Here is an 18,570-nt window from a genome sequence, read left to right on the forward strand (position 1 = left end):
GACCAGAGCTTGCTGTCAGCACACAGGAACAATACATATGGTGTGTGAGCCATCAAGAAATATGTAATGTCATACTTGCAGCAGCAGTGGTAGCAGTAGCTTAAAGTGATGCTTTTGCAGTTCTTAAAGACTACCTGTCAGCCACCCAACGTCTCTGTTTGAAAAAGGAAATTACAGGGTATCCCCTCCCAAAGATGAGCTGCTTTGTGATGCTCAGGCATTGTGCGACAGCACAGGGAATGTTGATTTTAAGACCAAGTGAGTAGATTTTGGCTTTTGGAGCATGACGCTACATCCTCGGACCAGTGGCAGATGTCGTTACTGGAATGGTGGGGTAGGCCATAGAAGGCTGGGAGCTTTGTGGCCAGTCTAGGGTTTAGGTTTGATCTATAGGCCAGTAATTAGTAGCTTAGATCCTTGGGCAAGTTGCTTGATCTTTCTCAGCCCCTGTCTCCTCATGTAGGATGTGGGGCTGAAATGTGTGCAACCAGTGTGCGGATTAAATGAGGTAATATGTGGAGGAGCCTGCTACAGTGCTAGAAATATATTCAATACTTAAACATTGACTGCCATTATCATTTATTATAGGAATGGAGTCCATAGAGTTAAATATCCATTTATAAATATATATATACACATATATACACACACATATATATATGTATATAATAGAAAGTTTCTGTGTTCACGTTTACCTGTGCCCCTCAGTATTCAGCAGGTATTGGAATGCTATGTGCCAGGCCATTTCTTCTGTTACAGTAGTGGACAAAATACTCAGCTTTTTCTTTTGTGTAGCTTAATCTCATTTTAAGTCCCTTGATTCCGCAGGCTGCAGTCAGGATCATTCCAAGGCCGAGTGCTAAATGTATATGGATTAATGATACTACTTTACTTTAATTGCTGGGAAGATTTTATACCCCTCCAGGACAGGGACAATGTCTATGGTATTCCCTGCCATATCCACACAGTGCTTGTCATGTAGGAGATTCTCTATCCTATGTGTTGAATTAAATTTAAGAAATCTAATGACTGTAGTTGCTGCTTCCATTTGTCAGCTGTCCTCGGTGGGAACTTATTATTGGGGAGAAACAGATGCAGGATGCTTCCTGCACACATCACCCCTCTCATGTCAGAAATCGTGGGGTCGCATTTAGAAATAGAAGGCTCCTGGTATATGGAAACTTCGAGTTAGGCACATGGTAAATGGTGCATGGCCAGTATTCAATCAGGAATAATATTCATTTGCAGCCAGCTTTACCTCCAAGGTGAAATTGACTGCTACTGAGTTTATTCTTTGATCAAATTTTTGTTTTGTTTTGTCATTTTAAATTGCCTTTATGATTTCTCTGGCTTTCAGAAGAGTCAGAAAAGAGGTGAATTCCTCAGTCTTTTTAGCCTGCCTTCCTGTTCTACAGAGGTCACTTAACCACAGCGCCCCCTATTGATTTTTTGGAGTGGAATGTGTTTGTCTGACTCCTTTTCTCCATACAGACAGCAGCTGAGTCATAACCCTCATTTTCCAAGCATATAGACCTATAGACATTTTATATCCTATTGTCCAGGCTTCAGTCACTGCCCCAGCACCAGGTTTGGAAATCTCAGGGTATTGGGGGGTAGGTTGAGTTATAGAAGGTGTGGCATTGATGGTTTTCTTGTGAAAAATGATAGAGACTGCAGTTTTATGAACACATCTTTCAAGAGAAATGGGTAACTTACCCCATGGCTTCTGAGTCAAGATATACCCAGGAGGTAGTAATTTCATTAGCATGAAGATCATGGATTTAAGTTAATCAGTGATGTGGCTCCCAGAAAGAACACTGACATGGTCATTTCTCCATTTGTTTCTGTCCATAGATCTGTATCTGTCTAGTTTGTGACATTTGTTCTTACAAATGTGTGTGGTTTAAGACTGTTAGGCACAGAAATCTTTTTACGTATTGTTTGTAGATCTGAGATTACCCATCATCACACTGCAGGACCAGTTCCTGTGCTGATAATTAGGAAAATGGATTGTTAGGATTGTTACTCCACTGTGAGACTCTACATTCTCTAATGCTATCAACAAGAGAGGAAATGAGTTTTAGCAGTATGAATGTATCATGTAAGGTTAAAAAGAAGAGAGCTTCTGACTTATACATAAACTTATACGTATACTTAATTCGGTCGTTAACAATGCAGGTAATCCTCTGACTTATACATGACCTAAAATACAAACCATATTCTAACATTGCTCCTCTCCCATGCTGATAGTTGCAGAAAAACCTTGAGAAATTTTAGGAAATCTGTGCCTTCAGAAATGGGGAAGAAGCTTTGAAAAAGAGAAGTATCCTGGTTGAGTGTGGTTTATTGAGAATTATAGGCAGTGTTTTACTGCTCTTCCCATTAAGAGATGGAGGCTATTTGAGTCTACTTCCTACCCTCTTGATCTTGGATGGTCCAGCTCAGCTGAATCTCCAGCTGATGGCAAGCCTCATGAGTGAGCTTGGTGAAACCAGCCAAGGAACCCCACCCAGCAATAGAAAACTAATAGAATGAACTTCTTTTGGATAATGATACTCAAGCAGGGATCCTTTATGCCCACCTGTACTTTCAAGAATAAAAATCAAGGTTAGGAAAAATTCTCACATTTTAGTATAATCTAGATCATTCTGATTCCTTCTCAGTTGCCAGCTGAAATGGCTGCCAGGTGCTCACACCTCACAGAGAAGGAAAGTAGCTGATTTGGGGACATGATTCATTTTGCGGAAAGGATTGTTTGGGAGTTTTGTTTGGAGTAGGGACTTAGAACAATTTGAGTGTACTACTTACTGATCTGGTAAGTGTAACAATAGGAGAAAAAGAATTAGAGGAACAATGAGAAAATGCCAAAGAAACTTTTGAAAAGTGTGCCTTGAATTGGCTCTCTACTTGGAGAGGGAAATCTTCCTTTATCTTACTTGTATAGGATCTCTTTTCTCTTAGGAGCCAGCTTCAGGCTACTTCTTTTTACTTAACTCATGACATGAATGAGCTTTTGAAAGTGGATTTTGGGAATTTAACCACAATTTATGTTGTTGCAATAGAAAATGCCATCCTAACCAACTTGTAAATTAGAGCATTTATAACTTTAGAACATTAATAGGTGGGAGTCTGCCTATAACCATCATAGACTTGATATTTGAAGGATGGACTATTTTTCAAGTCAGTGAATTGTTATAGTAATGTAAAGTTAGGGCTTTTTCATATTTTACGTAATTTTGTTATAGATTTGTGTCTAAGTCTGTTTCTCTTTTGTTTCTGTTTTGGGTCACTTAACATTTTTTATATTCCATTGATATTTCTGATATTAACATAAAACATACTCGTTAAAGAATGCTTTTTTAAAAATAGCTTTATCGATATATAGTTTAAATACCATAAAGTTCACCCATCTAAAGTGTACAGTTCAGTGGTTTTTAGTATGTTTTTAGAGTTGTGCAGTCATTACCGTAATCTCACACATTTTCACCACCCTAAAAGAAGCTTTGTGCCCATCAGCTGTCACTCATTCTCCCCCCACTTACTTGCTGCCACGCCCCCTCACCCCTGCCCCACGCCTCATGCAACCACAAATCTTTCTGTCTTTATAAATTTGTCTTTTCCAGACATTTCATATAAATGGAATCATATAATATGTGGTCTTTTGTGTTGGGTTGCTATCACTTAGCATAACGTCTTTGAGGTTTATCCACATTGTAGCTCGTATCAATACTAAGAGGGAAAATGATTTCACTACCATGGATATATAACCATTCGTTAATGTTTTTATTGTATAGTGTCTTATTCAAACAAAAATGATAAACAGATCGCGTAGCCGCACATGTAAGTTATAAAACATGACAAAGTGAACTCCTGGAATCCCACTACTCAACTTCAGAACAAGAATGGTACTGATACTATTACCTACCCAGGAATTTCATTCCTATCCTGTTCCCCCGAAATGTGTCCCTAAACAATGTATCATTTATCCTCCTTGTTTTCTTTAGTTTAATAAAATATGTATATTTTTTGTAGTTTCTTTTTTCCCCATTCAATGTTATGTTTCTTAGATTTCTTCACATTGTGTTTAGCTGTACTTCTTTTCATTTCACTGCTTTTTAGTTTTCTGTGTGAATGTATTGTTTCTTTTCTGAATAGATATTTAAGCTGTTTCCAGTATTTAAGAACAAAAATGCAGTGAATATTTTTGAATCGTTTCCTTGTACATCTGGGTTTCTCTTGGACCGATACCTAGCAGTAGAATTGGTTTTGTAGTAGAGTATAAGAATATTTAAGTTTTCAAAATCCTGTACCAATTCACATTTCTGTCTTCATTATGAGAATTCTCACTGATCCACATCCTCATTAATGCCTTGCATTATCAAATGTCTTAATTTTTCCTGGTCAGGGTGTAGAAAATGGTGTTCTTAAATGATGAACTTAATTTATACCTTCTTGGTTATTTGAGGTTGATTATGAAATTTTTTAAATTGCCATTCAAATCTTCGTTTTTCTAAAGTTCCTGCTTATGTTTTCTATTGGATATTATATTTCTTGATAGTACTTATTTATCTATTCTGGATACTATTCATTGGTTTGTTATGTGTTTCGTAAGTTTCCTTCAGTTTGAGGGCCGCCTTTTCACTGTTAGTGCTGTCTCTTCTCAGGCTGCCTTCAAGATTTCCTTTTTCTCTTTGATTTTTCAAGAGTTTAATTATCATTTTTACAGGCATGTATCTGTTTTCCGTTGTTCTGATTGGGGTTCTCTGAGCTTCTTGGATTTTTTGTTTTTTATTAATTTTGGAAATCCTTTACTCCTTTTAAGTAACTCTTCTGTCTTGTTCTCTTTCTCTTCTAGAATTCTAGTTACACTACCATTGGATATTGTTCCACTGATGTTCTATCTGTCTGTCTGTTCTTCCCACTCTTTTTTTTTCTTTTTCCAATTTTTATTTCAGTTTGGGTAATTTTTATTGACTTATTTTTCCATTTATTGAGTCTTCCCTAAGCCACACCAAGTCTACTTATCCCATTGAAAGGATTTTTCGTCTCTAATATCATGTTTTGTTTTGTTTTTTTATTTCCATCATTTCCACTTAGGTCATCTGGTTTCCATCTCTACTGAAATTCCCCATATATTCATGCATGTTCATCTTTTCCATGAAATCTTTAACATTTTATTCATAATTATTTTAAAATAATGGTATGATAATTCTTACAACCATGTCATCTCTGAGTCTAATCTTTTGATAGCCGTCTCTTGAATAGATTTTTCTGTTCACGTATTTTTGTGTTTTTTGTAATTTTTTTTATTGACCACAGATATTTCATGTAGAAGACTGAAATAAATAGTATTTTTGCCCAGAAATGAGCATGTCCCTTTTTCTTCTAGGTCATTAGTATGGGATTGAGTCAATCTAATCAGTAGTTGAGCTAGGTTTGAGTTTTGTTGTTGGTATTATTTCTGTCATCACACCACAAGTTTTAAGTTTCTCTTGTGGTGGGCTGCTATTACTTTATATTACTTAAAGTGGGGCCTGGTATACCCTACTTTCCTCAGTGTTCTAGCTCTACCTTCTCAGCTTTCAGCAGTGTCTGAGTGCCTGGGCTACAGTCTAATCTTCACGCCCTTGACCTTCAGCATTAGACCACTGCTGGTTGTTTCTCATCACTGGGCTCATCGTAGAGGAAGGGGGAGTGGTTCTCAGTTTCTGTGGTTTAGTCACAGGTAGGTTTGTGTGACTGGGCCCTGGAGATATGGTAAAAAAAACTATGGCCAATCTGTCTCGAGTCTGCTGTGGGTTTCCTGCCCTTTTCCTGGAGGCAGGAGGTTTCCTCTCCTCCACATGCAGACTGGTTTTGCTTCCTCCTCTCCTCCTGAAACAGGCAGGGGCTCTGCTTGGGCCCTGGGGACTGGAAGGTTTGCTGTTTCTCCCAGAGTGGCTTAAGCCCTCCCCGTCTTTGTAAATTGAGATCTAATTTGCATACCATACCATTCACTCTTGTAAAATGTACAGTTCAGTAGTTTTTAGTAAAGTTAGGCCACCTTCACCACTATTTAATTGCAGGACATTTTCATCACCCCGAAAAGAAACCCCGTACCCTTTAGTGGTCACTTATTTTCCCCCTACCTTCAGCCCCAGTCAACCACTAATCTACTTCCTGTCCCTTCAGATTTGCTTAGTATGGACTCTAAATGTCTAAGTTTAGTTTGGACACTAAGTATCCAAGCAAGTGACCAGTGGACTCATCTTTTTGAATTGGGTGTGGACCAGTTTGGATGGTGTTGAATTCATGTGGTGTGAGGCACGTATGCAGAGAGTTGTGTTCTAGTCATGTGTAATAGGACACGCATAGAGGGGTATGTGTTGGTCTATTGTGGATCAGTGGTGAGGTCTTACACTAAAGCTGGTTTGTCAGTAAAACTTGGTAACCATTAGGGTCCTTTTTAACATGAAGATTGTTTGTTGCTGTTCTCTCTTGCCCTGCAGTCCTGTAACAACACCTAGGTATGTATAGTTTCTGGGGGGGAGTAGCAGTTGCGAGAGCTAATCATGATTCCGCTCTGATCCCTGTGTAGTTATTGATTTGGTGGCAATACTGGAATGGAATAGAATAATATAAGTGCTTTCATTTATTGACAGTAATTGCTTTTACTGTAAAATAGTCTGTAATCTGTAGAGGAAGCACAAAATAACCTAGTGCTTCCACCAACTAAATAGAGAATTGTAATTCTTAAGCATGTAATTGAAATCATCTCCTCGTTCTTCTAATAGAACAAATGCATCACCTGCCACGTACCCCTTCAATGCTGACACTTAAATATTAAGACAATGCTAAACCCATTGGTATGACCGATACTATGAAAGCTGCCACCCATCAGTTATGAATTCTGCTGAACTCTGAGCATCTCCTAGAACAATCAATAGTGCACTGATGCACCTAATAGATAATAGTGGAGAAAGAACAAGGTTTTATTCAGTTGCACGGGTGGCTCCTGCTCTTGTAACAATTTGGTGTCAGATGCTATTTCAAACTGAGATGTTAAGATCATCAAAATATGGACTGTGACTAGTCAACAGAATAGTAAATTTAAATAATTAGAATAACACATTTAAATATATTCCTACATTTAAATAATTTAAATAAAATCATAAATAGAGTCTGCCTGGATTCTTTCCCATTAAAGCTTTAAACTATCTTAGGTTTATGATTTTTTTTGTTATTAGAACAAGTCAGCAATCAAAAGGAATTTTTCAAAACAAATGCAAATGTGGTATCTTGGTAGTCACTTGAACTTCCTTCATTATGTCCTTTACTTATGGCTGCTATCAGATAGATATTGCCTGTATTTCTTGCTTTGGAAACTGTCCTTTTTCTTATGCCGGACAGATCATGAATTGCATCATCCTACATAATTTTGGTTTTGAAACTTGGATTTTCTCCTTAGCAGTGAGTGCTATTGTTGAGAGTTTTTGAATTCTCCTTCCTGTACTAACCCTTGCTCTCCAAATGCCACTGATAAAGAACAGAAGCACTATACAATCACATTGGAATCTCCTATCAAATTTGTGCCTTGCTCATAATTGCAGTGGGTTAGAATGAGCTGTGTTTTCCTTATCTGCAGAAAATTGTGCTCACTTACAGTATGGTTGCCTAAATAAGTGGTCACTCAGAAGGAAATAATTTTCTCTAAGAATTTTTTTGGTGTTTAATTTTTTCCAGAGGGCTGGTATATTTCTCCTTCCCTCCTCATTTTTTTGTCCCCCCACCCCCCACACTTTTATAATTTTGTTCTTTTGGTAGGATGGGGAAAGAATGATGGAAAGATGTTTTATGCTCTAGTCTTCATATTAGCAGACATGGAGTGATTACTGCTGGGTAAGGGGCAAAATGACAGACAATAATAAGTAAGATTATACCAAATTCATTCCATTTCTAAACATAACAACTAGAACCACATTGAACATGAAAACATAATCACAGATTTTTTTATTTCCCTCAGATTTTTCCAATTTCCAGTCTACAAAAATGCAAAACACTGAGTAAAAGGCTTGTCCTCCTTCAAAGAGTTCCTAATATTTTTGTTCATATTTTTTTCGAGAGTTTATGGAGTTATAGGTAAACCTTGATTCATTTACGTAGCTTTTGAAATACAGTTTTATTTTTGAATTTGGATGTGTTTAGGTATGCTGAGATTTTTAAGCATTTCAGATTAAAAGGGAAATATATTGATAATACTGATAAAATTTCATAAAATAGCCAGTTTTGAGACACCTGCTGCAAATGGCATCAGGGGCTTGCTTCTGTATTCCTAGGCTACTGTCTGCCCGTTTTGGGCTTTTTTGTAGGGAATAAATTGCAAAGGTAATTCATTTTACGGCTGAACTAAAAAGGCCTGTTTTGGAGTTAGGGGAGGAAAAAGCAAGGACTAAGACTAAGATTGAGGTAATAATACACATAGAGTGGGGGGCAAAGCTGCGGGGAAAAATCAAAGTGAATACCTTCTGCCTTTCTGTGATGCGTGGCTCATACTCTGGTAATTAAATTTACCCATGGTTGTCAGTACACCTTATCCGATCTTTTAAAACAATTTTCTTTGAGGCTAATAGGATACAGCATCTTGTCTTTTGTCCTCATTTATGTGTTAATTCCTAAAATGATCTGTGACCAATTGGAAAAAGGGTAAACTAGGGCTTTGTGTTTAGGGGGTAGAGAATTTTGTTCTCCTGTTGGCTGGGTTTTTGGTGGATGTTCAGATGTTGTGGGAGGCAGAACAGCAACCCCCCAGTGAGAACTAAGAAGTGACAAAAATTTAGCTAAATAGAAGGCCTTTAATAAAATCTGTGTTAGGCCCGTCAGTGCCTTACTAAGTATTGGATGGGCTTTAACCAGCTTCTGTAGAACAATTCCTCATGTTATTCATGGTATGTATTTGAAAGTGGCATTTTCCTATTAATGGGCTTTGCCTAGAAATAAGTGACTATTCCAAAGTGGTGAATAATGAATGATGTTTGCTTAGGCTCCAACCTCTCACAACAGGTGACATGTAACTTACTTTGGAAGGTACTTTTAGAGTAGACCTAGCTCTCTTCAGTATCTCCCTGCCTCCATCTTTTAAAAATTTGCTACTTTCCCTGGTGTTAAAGAATAAAAATTCAGCCAAGTAAATTTAAATATCTAATTGGCTTTATTGAATGATTCATAAATTGGGCAGCACTCATCTGGTAAATAGAAAGATGCTCCAAGGAGTTGTATGAAATGGAAGGTTTTTATAGGTAGAAAGAGGGTGGGACAAGGAAGTTAAGAATGCATTATTTCAAGGTTACCTTCTTGAAGGCAGCGAGTTTTGTCATGCATACTATCTCACTAGACCTGACAGGAAAGTGCAGACTGATAGGTTTAAAATTCCATTCCTGGCCCTTTTGAGCCAGGCTTCTCTTGCCCAGGCCCACTTTCCCTTCCAATAAAGCTTTTCTTTTCTAGTGTAAATACAATACAACAACAATACAAAAACAATACAACAAAATACAGTTCCTGAGAGAGGCTGAGATGCAGTTGGTTAGGAATTAGGTCTTGGTGGGGCTTTTACCATAGTGACTCCATTCTGGGTCTGTTGTTTCTTTGAACACGGGAAAGAATTGCAGAGAAAACCAGGTGTTCTGTGAAATACTGACCCTGCTAATTATCAGAGTTCTTTTTCTTAATTGAGATGTAACTCATATACTAAAAAATTCACCCTTTTAAAGTGTACAGTTTATTGGTTTTTAGTATAACCACAAGGTTGTGTGAACTTAGCACTAATTCCAGAAATTTTCATCTTCCCAAGAAGAAACCCTGTATTCATGAGCAGTCATTCCTTATCTTTCCCCCCATCCCCCGCTCCTAACACCCACTAATCTACTTTCTAATGTTCTGTTTTCCATTAACTCTGTTGTAACTTAATGGTTAGATGAAATGGGGGGTGGGTAGAAGCTACATGAATAAACTTGTTGGGTCTAGCCTATTATTTTCAACTTCTCACTTCTAGGCCCCAGTGCAAAGGGAAGCTGGTCTGGGGAGCCTGTGAGTCTTGATTCTCTTTTACTGTTTGTGATTAAATTTACCAGTCTAAAATAGTGAATGGTAACTTGTGAAATGTTATTGAGACTGACTTGATAATGAAATTAATTTGTGGCAAACACTCTTTTGAATTCTAAGTGCAGAATCACCAACAAAAGCATCACAGTTCCTCTACCTTTTGTTCTGTAAATTTTACAATAATCAATTTAAATTATACAGGACTTCTTCAGTCAAAACCAGAAAACAGGTAGCTTGAACAGATAACAGGCATAGATATATGTGTCAAATATCCTTTAATAAATCCTTTGGATTTCTCTCCATTGCCCTAATATGAGATCATGAAGGATGGATTTTGAAGGCAAGTGGAGGTTAATTTAAAGGAGGAGGAGAAGCACCGATCCTCAGCAGATTTCCCTGAGTAGTAGAAAGAATAAGACATTGAGAAGTGCTAACGAAAATACAACAAACCACTGGAGACCTAGGGGAATGCTCACTTGATGCTCTTAGCTGGTAATAAAAATTTATTAGCTGTGATGTATTCTTAATTGCTCAACTCTCCTGGCCTATCCCAAATGATTTCTTAAAGAACCAGAGTGCTGGACCTTCTCCTGAAGTTTCCACTTTTTATGTAGCTGTGTTTTTCAGTCTGAGTACCACATGTGGCGCTCTTTTGTGGAATTGCTTGGTAAAGCAGTTCCAGAAACTGGCAAACTTCCTCCAGGCCACTGTGATGGAGAGAAGGGAGGATGGATACCACCCCCCACCCCCCACTCCCACCCCGCATACCGTGCCTGTTAGGAAGTAGGTGTTGGGGAAACTAGTGAATATGTACGGAAACCTAAATCCACCAGAGTTGGGAGTGGTTGATGGACCTTTTACAGTAAAACCTGGTAATTGCTTAATGCAGGTGCCCGTTAGTCTCCTGTCCTCTGTCTCGCTTGTTATTATGAGTGACAGGTGCCCGAGGCTTGGAATTGGCAGTAGCTCTCCCACCCTTGACTTGGCATTTGAAACAGGAATGCATTAATCGAGATTAACGTATCAAAATGTTGTGGTTTAAAAAGTGTTTTGAATAGAGTTGAGTCCCTTTGAAACAAGTACTTCCTTTCTGAAAAGATGAATTTCCTTCAAGGATGGTTGGTTTTTCTGTTTATTCTGTTAAAACATAGGTAGGGGGAGGGATCTACAAAAGACATTTTCATCTGCATTGAATTGTGCCTGACCCCCTTTTAATGTTTTTTGAAATTCAGTAATGCCTGTCCTTGCCCTCACCTCCAAAAAATTCCCGGTAGGGAAATAAAGTAAAAAATGAAACTCCGCTTATCTACCCCTACTCTTCACCCCCTGGATTCCCACTACTTTGCAACAACTGCTTTTTAACCATTTGGTTTATTTCCTTCCAGTAGCTACTCAATGAACGTGTAAATGAATTCATATAGTGCTTTTTACTGACATGTCCAGACCCTCTCAGTATCATCGTAAAGGTGACATAATATTAAGCAAGTTGAATTTCTCTGCTCCAGTAAAAAAATGTTGCCTAGGTATTTTAATTACAGTAAGCCCTCACTTAACATTGGAGATAGGTTCTTGGAACTGCAGCCAAACAATGTATAATGAAACCAATTTTACCACAGGCTGATTGATATAAATAAGAGTTAAGTTCCTACAGCATCTCATCAGCATTATAACGAAACGATATTAAACAAAGTGACGTTATGTGAGGACCTGCTGTATAACCCTTTGAGATGTAGTGACTTATGGAGAGTTATGAATTGATGCACATACCCCAGAATTGAACTTATTTGCCATATGAGAAGGAGCTTTGTATTCTGATTATTGACTTGGGATTGCTTCTAGAAACTGCAAAACAGTCTTTCTTTGTTAATTTCTTTGAACTATCCCTTTAAGAAGAGGGACCGAACGTAGTATAAGGAGGCCCTTTGGAGTAATAGCAGTACTCACGTTCATGGTTGCTGATGAGTTCCTCTGTTTTGTGCTTTTTGGGGTGTATTGGTTCAAGTTAAAAATAGAGCTCTAATTAAAATGGGTGTTCTCTCTGGAAATAAGAGCTATATTTCAATTAGCAAATTTCCTGTTTCCTTAACATGTGTTTTTTTTTTGTTTGTTTCCTTTTAATTTTTTTTAAACAGCAAGCCAGGGCTGAGCAGGAAGAAGAATTCATCAGTAACACTTTATTCAAGAAAATTCAGGCTTTGCAGAAGGAGAAAGAAACCCTTGCTGTAAATTATGAGAAGGAAGAAGAGTTCCTCACTAATGAGCTCTCCAGGAAATTGATGCAGGTAAATTATCTTTTCTCTCCTCTCATCTTCCTTGCCTGTTTTCCTCTCTAGGAAAAAATGACTTTGATACAGCACTTTGCTTAAAACATTTGCTGATGAGGTTGTAGCTAATGTTCTTTGGAGATTAAAAATACTGGGTAAAGATGGCAGCAGTGTATACTCAAGATTGTGGTGCCGTAGCTTATCTGCTTAAGGAAGACAAGATAGTCTGTATGCTGAGCATTTCAAGAAATTGCTGACCCTGAGGCCTCAGATGGTAAATGCTGTATGTAGTATTTTGGAAGTATAGGATTAACACCAAGTATGAGATTTCTTTCTCCTTTTATGATGAATATATAATGAATACATAAACATTTTTGGCAGCCAGAAGTGGGTCTTTTGCACTGAAATATGAGGATGTAAGTTAAAATGTCCATTTTAGAGGGGAAAAAAATAAGTGCCTGTGCTCCGTGGTTAAAATGATATATAATCATGTTCAAAGGTAAGTAATATGTTACCGAACAAATATCAAACTGTTAAAACTTAACATTAATCACTAGTAGTATATAGAAGATACCTCACAAAACATATAGGAAGGTTTGATTATTCTAATTCAGAGACTCTCCCCTCCTCCCTTTTTTTTTCCTTAAAGCTTACTGGTGAAGTACAAAAGTAAAAATCATTTAGTGCAAACATTTTGGGGATTACTTAGTGTGAACGTAAGAATATGTAGGATATTGAGCTTTCATTATTTAACATAGCTTGTCCAAAATAGTGAACAGGTATAAAATTATCCTAGAAGTACCATTAATATGTACTTTTTGTCAGATGGCTCTGAAAGGCAGAAACACCCCCTTGTATTTCCTGCTCGCTGTCATCACTAACAATTTCATTCATTAACTTGGTTGGCATATGTATTTTAGTGAGGTTATAATAAAAGGATATTTGAGGCTTTTAAAAAACTTCCTAAATTTTTTTCTTAGCATCTATGCCATAGATTATTCTATAAAAGACCAGAAGCTTTTGTATATAAACTTTAGCGTTAAGACCATACAGTGGTCCGAGCAACTGTTAACTCCATCTTCTTTTATTCTCATTTTTCTATCTGATTACTGAAGATACCATGACAGTCTTGCACAAAATTTGATTTATATGGCAGTTGTTGAAATGTGAAGAATAGAGGTTCCCAGGCATTAGCGTCTAGCAGAGTTTTTTGACAGAATTATTGCATGGACACGGTTTTGTTCATGTGCATTCCGATTTTGAGAAAAAATAATGGAAAAGTTTGGCCTTTGACTATATCTCACCTTGGCAGCATTAGACGACTTATTCCTCATGTTGCTTTTAGAACTATGAGATGCACATTGCTTCTAGATCTATGAAGATGCAATTATGGTTTGTTTTTCTGACTTTGATGTGTGATCAGGTGTCCTTATTTTTAACACTGTAAGAAACCTTTTTTGTTTTCAGCGCTCATGGTTGTTTGTATTTGGAGTCTTTGACCAAAGTACATTATAAAGCAGTCAGAACCTAGCCAATCACATTTCTTTTCTCTAAAAGACTCATCTTCGTTGTGAGTACTTCTGTAGTGTGTAGTTGATAATCAGCCTCTCATTCTCTGACCATCACCACCCACCTACTTTCCAAGGACATTTAAGATACTAAATAAGACTGAAAACATAAGAGCCATGTACAAAAGAAAAGGAAGTTAGTTATAGTAATATACTTGGCATAAGAAAGTTTGGACTTAAAATTTAAGCTCTGAGCATCCTATACAGCTATAACCTGGAGAAATATAGTGATTTTCTTTCATAATTCTTATATCTAAAAAAATAGTTTTACTTGGTCAGGAGAAAAAAAAATTTATGTATTAAAAAATTAAATTTTTTGAGGGGCATTGGATCTTTCTAAAGAGCTATGTCTGTTCTGTGTCATGGTAGGTGATATCTCACTGTAAACATCAGGTGGTAAATAACCCTAGAAGCTCTCTTCTATTGTTAGCCAGTTGGAAAGACCTCAGATAGCCGAGGATGGAAGAGCTGTGGGCCTGCGGGCCTGCGTTATCCATCCTCCAGGCTTCCCAGTATATATTTCCTTAAGGGTTTCAGTGAGTTCTTTGTTGAAGGCTCACATTTTCTGCCACCCAGTGTGGAAGAACTGCTCTCCATCTGGAAGGTTTTTAGGGTAATTGGTACCAATAGACTTTTCCAACTGTGTAATTACTTTAATACGGCTCTCTAAGACATTTGCTTCTGGATAGAGCTTTGTTATGAAAAGTCTGCTAAGAGAAATGGTACTGCAGGTGCCACTAATAGACAAATGAATGAATTGACCTTGTTCACCATGAAAGTGTTTAGCATTTTTCACCCAAAGGCCACTGAGAGGCTATTTATAGCACAGTTTTGGTTTTGTCATTATGCTTTGGCTGTTGTCTCTCATAGTGATTGAACATTGCTTTTATGTGCATTTCAAAGGAATTCTTTGGGCCTGAGAACAAACCGAGATTATTGCTATGGAGGAGACACCTCCCTTCCAGTCTGCTATGACTGAACTGGTATCTAATACTTTAAAAACTGAATCAAGCTTCTTTAGGTGTAGAGAGGAAATCCCTTTGCCCTTTTAGAAGGTCAAGCTTGAGAGAGAGTTTAAATTCCTCCATATATGTTAATGCGCGCGTACACACACACACCCCATGCAGCTTTTCTCCCTTGCTTTTGTGTCTAATAGATAGATACAAAATTATGTCTTCAGTTTATAAAAACTCTTGTCTGAAAAACCTGTGTCCTCAGCTCAGACTGTGGGATTAGTTATCTGACTAGTTAGAAATTGTCCTGTAAAGAACCTTCTTACACTTCTGGTAAGTTCAGCATAAGCCTGCATCAGAACTTAATTCTGCCCTGAAATGCATTGAAGAGAGGTAGTTTAATCGTAATTTGTAATTAAAATTTACAACAAATGGTTTGTGAGCAAACTCTTCATCAGAATTTGATATGGAACATGTTTATTAAATAAAAAGTCTAATGCGGTATAGCGAATGTAGACAACGATATTGTATTAGAATCATACTTGCTAAATTCCCACTCTTTGAGAAACTAAATATAATTGTTGCTTACACTCTTCTCAACCAGTGCCACTGTCAAAAGTCAGCGCATACTTCCTTTTATTAAAACCCTGGAGCAGAATTGAGATAAAAAGAGTACTGGGTATTAACATACATTTCTGATTCATTTCAATCTAATCCATCTTTCAAATTTCAGACTTTAAAATAATAAATAGGGTTATAGTATTGTAATTTTGATTTACATTTGAAGTAGGATGTGGTCCTCAGAAGATAATACCACTATAGCAATAATTGAAATTATAGGGGGCACGTTCTTATTGATTATTAAAAATACTTAAAAAATAAGTTTTCTGAATCTCTTGCTAAGTGGCGTGGCTTATTATTAGCTTGCTCCCTAAGATTAGAATGCCTTCTAGAATTAAAGTACTTGAAGTTTCCTAGCATCTATTGAAAGATGATATTTAGAAGAAAGGAAGGAAGTTGTGGGCAAAAACCACCGATAAAACTGCCACTCCCAAATGATTTATAGCTGAGCAGTTCAGAAGGATATCATTCAACAGCATTATTCTTTCATCTCCCTTAGCACAGGAATAAAACTGGGAGGGAGAATTTCAGCAAGTTTCCAAATCTGCCTGTTCATCTAGACAAAGGCATGCCATTCATTTGCCTTCTCCCTCTTTTTGCCTCAATTCTAGAGTAGTTTCTCCTTCCAATACCTTGTTAATTGATTTAGTCTTCTGGAGCGTATGCTTCCCAAACCCCAGAAAGGCTGTCTCTCTGGGTAGCAGACATGACTGCAGGTATCAGAAATTAGCCTAGACTCCCAATACCCTTCTTCTCAAGCATGTACACCAGAATCTGAGACTGCCTTTTTTTCCCCTCCTAGTTACCTAGGTTATTAAGATGCAATGAAATGATTTTGTTTGTGCAGGCAGTAAAATCACATGTCATGGAGATAAATATGTATGTAACTGTTAATTTCAAGGACTGCCATTGCATCCATCCAAATGAAAACTTGGTTCTCCCCATGGCAGGGGAGAAGAGACTTAATATATTCTTCATTACAGTGGCTAGACCAGCGTGGCCCTCTTGGCTTTTAGTTTTTCAGGGCTGTTAATGCTGGTCAGAAAAAACTGCTGTCACCTAATAGCTTACAAAACCGTTGGGGTGCACGCGCGTGCATGTGTGTGTGTGTGTGTGTTGTTTTTTATTCCAAATTCTCTGATGTTCAGCTTTGTCTGTTTCTCATTTCTTTTCATGGAGCAGGAGGCTTACACGTTGCATTCATGATACATCATCTGCAGAGAGCCCCTGGGATGTTTTTAAGGCATGTTAGATGCTGCAAGCACCAGAGGCCAAATTAGAAACCAAAAATTTTCTGTTGGTAGCATGCCAGAAATCTCTCAGTCCAACATCATTTGCATTATGATTAGAACATATAATAATGTTGACGCAGTTCTTTAAGTCTTAAGGAAGCATTGAGTTTCTTTCAAAGTGTGTGTATGTGTGTTCACGTTGTGGTTATACTTGATGTACCAACACAGATTCCCAAAAATGTAAGGACAAGAGTAAGGACTTAGAAGCTTCCCATTCTGACTTTGGACAAAATGTAAGAAAATGCAAGTAGAGAGAAATTAGCAGTAAAAAGGGAAAATAAAAATAATTAGATGAAGCTAGGATGAGAGGTTGCTTTATTCACCAGAGTAGGGGTGAACATTTTATGTTGAGTTGAAAAGGTGAATCTTGGTTATTGAAAGATAGCTATTTCTGGAAATGCTTTTTAAATGCTTGTAAAACTTTGCAGTTACTAATGTTGCATTGTTTTGCATTTTGGGGGTAGGTTCTTTTTTATTTTTAAACTATGAACTACAGTCAACTATGTCAGTAATTACCTTAAAATACAGAGTTATAGCTATCTTCGCCTTCCTCTTTATTCATAAACTAGATAAGAATGATGAGTCTTTTAATTTACAATAATGTCTCAACTTAGAATGAATTCTTTCTTTGGGTGAAACATTCTCTATACCTTAGAAGAGGAAACTGCTAGTTTTTACAAAATGAATTTTCAGTGCAGTAGGCTGGCTCCAGAGCCTAAAGGGCTACTTATTTGTGGAGCATCTTTTTTTAACCTTCTTCCTAACCATACTTCTTTAAAGGTGTTAATACTTTTAAGTAGCATCATGCTATTGGAAATCTAGGAAACTTAACCTTACTTAGCCGTTTAGGTGTGCTGAGTACATGGGAAGCCTCATATTGTACTGGATTTGCTCAGAAGTGAGGGTGTGACTCTAGTCCCTGTGTTGAGAATGCTGACAAGGAAATAACATTTAAATAATAATGAATTTTCTGGAAAGACCTTTTCCTCCCTTGCAGAAGTTATATATGTGCTGTCTTCTGTAGAAAATGACAGATTAGATAATTCAGACAAACCTCACTGAGCATGAATGAAAGCTTAACAAAATACTTTTACATTTTTATTAAAAGCATTAAAAAACTAACAAGATAGTAAAGAACTATTGGGCTGAGAATCAGGAGAACATGGGACTTGAGAGTCAAGACCCCAGCCTTTTGTCCTGAGAGCATTTGCTCTTCGTTAAGAAACAGCTGAGAGTAAACTGAGTTGTGGTTTTGGTGATTGTATGGAGCTGGGGTTATAGAAATCAAATCACAGGTCTGGCCAAAAGTGGAGACAATGAGAAATCACCCCTGCTTTAAGATGGCATGATAAAGAGCTACACCTTCAGGCTATAAGAGCATTTCAGTTTTGCATCATCTGGGTGAACCAGAAAACGTGAAACTTTAGTTTTGGGTTAGATAGATCCAGATTAGATGGTGTCTGGCAGAAGAGAATGCAGTTTCTGGAGGCAGATAACCATCAGTTGAGGCCACAGGTTTCTACTATTAAAATTTCAAATAGGTCTGCAGCCAGGCCACCCTGAATGTGCCCAATCTCGTCTGATCTCAGAAGCTAAGTAGGGACGGGCCTGGTTAGTACTTGAATGGGAGACCACCTAAGAAGACCAGGTGCTATAGGTATTAAAAAACAAAAATTTCAAATACATTGTCCAGCACACAAGAAGAACCAGGCTATGGATATATGAGATCTCATGAATGGTAAACCAGTATAGAGAATAGAACAGAAATGAACTTTACAGATACTTTAGATATCGA

At 37.5% G+C, this 18,570-nt stretch overlaps 1 protein-coding gene and 1 pseudogene across 1 annotated transcript in view; both read left to right on the forward strand.

The window, feature by feature from the left end:
- Positions 1-18,570, forward strand: part of CCDC6 (coiled-coil domain containing 6) — a 97,619-nt gene that overhangs the window by 35,386 nt on the left and 43,663 nt on the right. Inside the window, exon 3 of the mRNA XM_025049324.1 lies at positions 12,210-12,359. Coding sequence (XP_024905092.1) covers positions 12,210-12,359 — 150 coding nt within the window. The remainder of the gene's footprint in view (positions 1-12,209; positions 12,360-18,570) is intronic.
- On the forward strand, positions 18,317-18,435 carry LOC112482735 (annotated as a pseudogene).

This window comes from Pteropus alecto, unplaced genomic scaffold, assembly GCF_000325575.1.
Source record: "Pteropus alecto unplaced genomic scaffold, ASM32557v1 scaffold155, whole genome shotgun sequence".
NCBI lineage: Eukaryota > Metazoa > Chordata > Mammalia > Chiroptera > Pteropodidae > Pteropus > Pteropus alecto.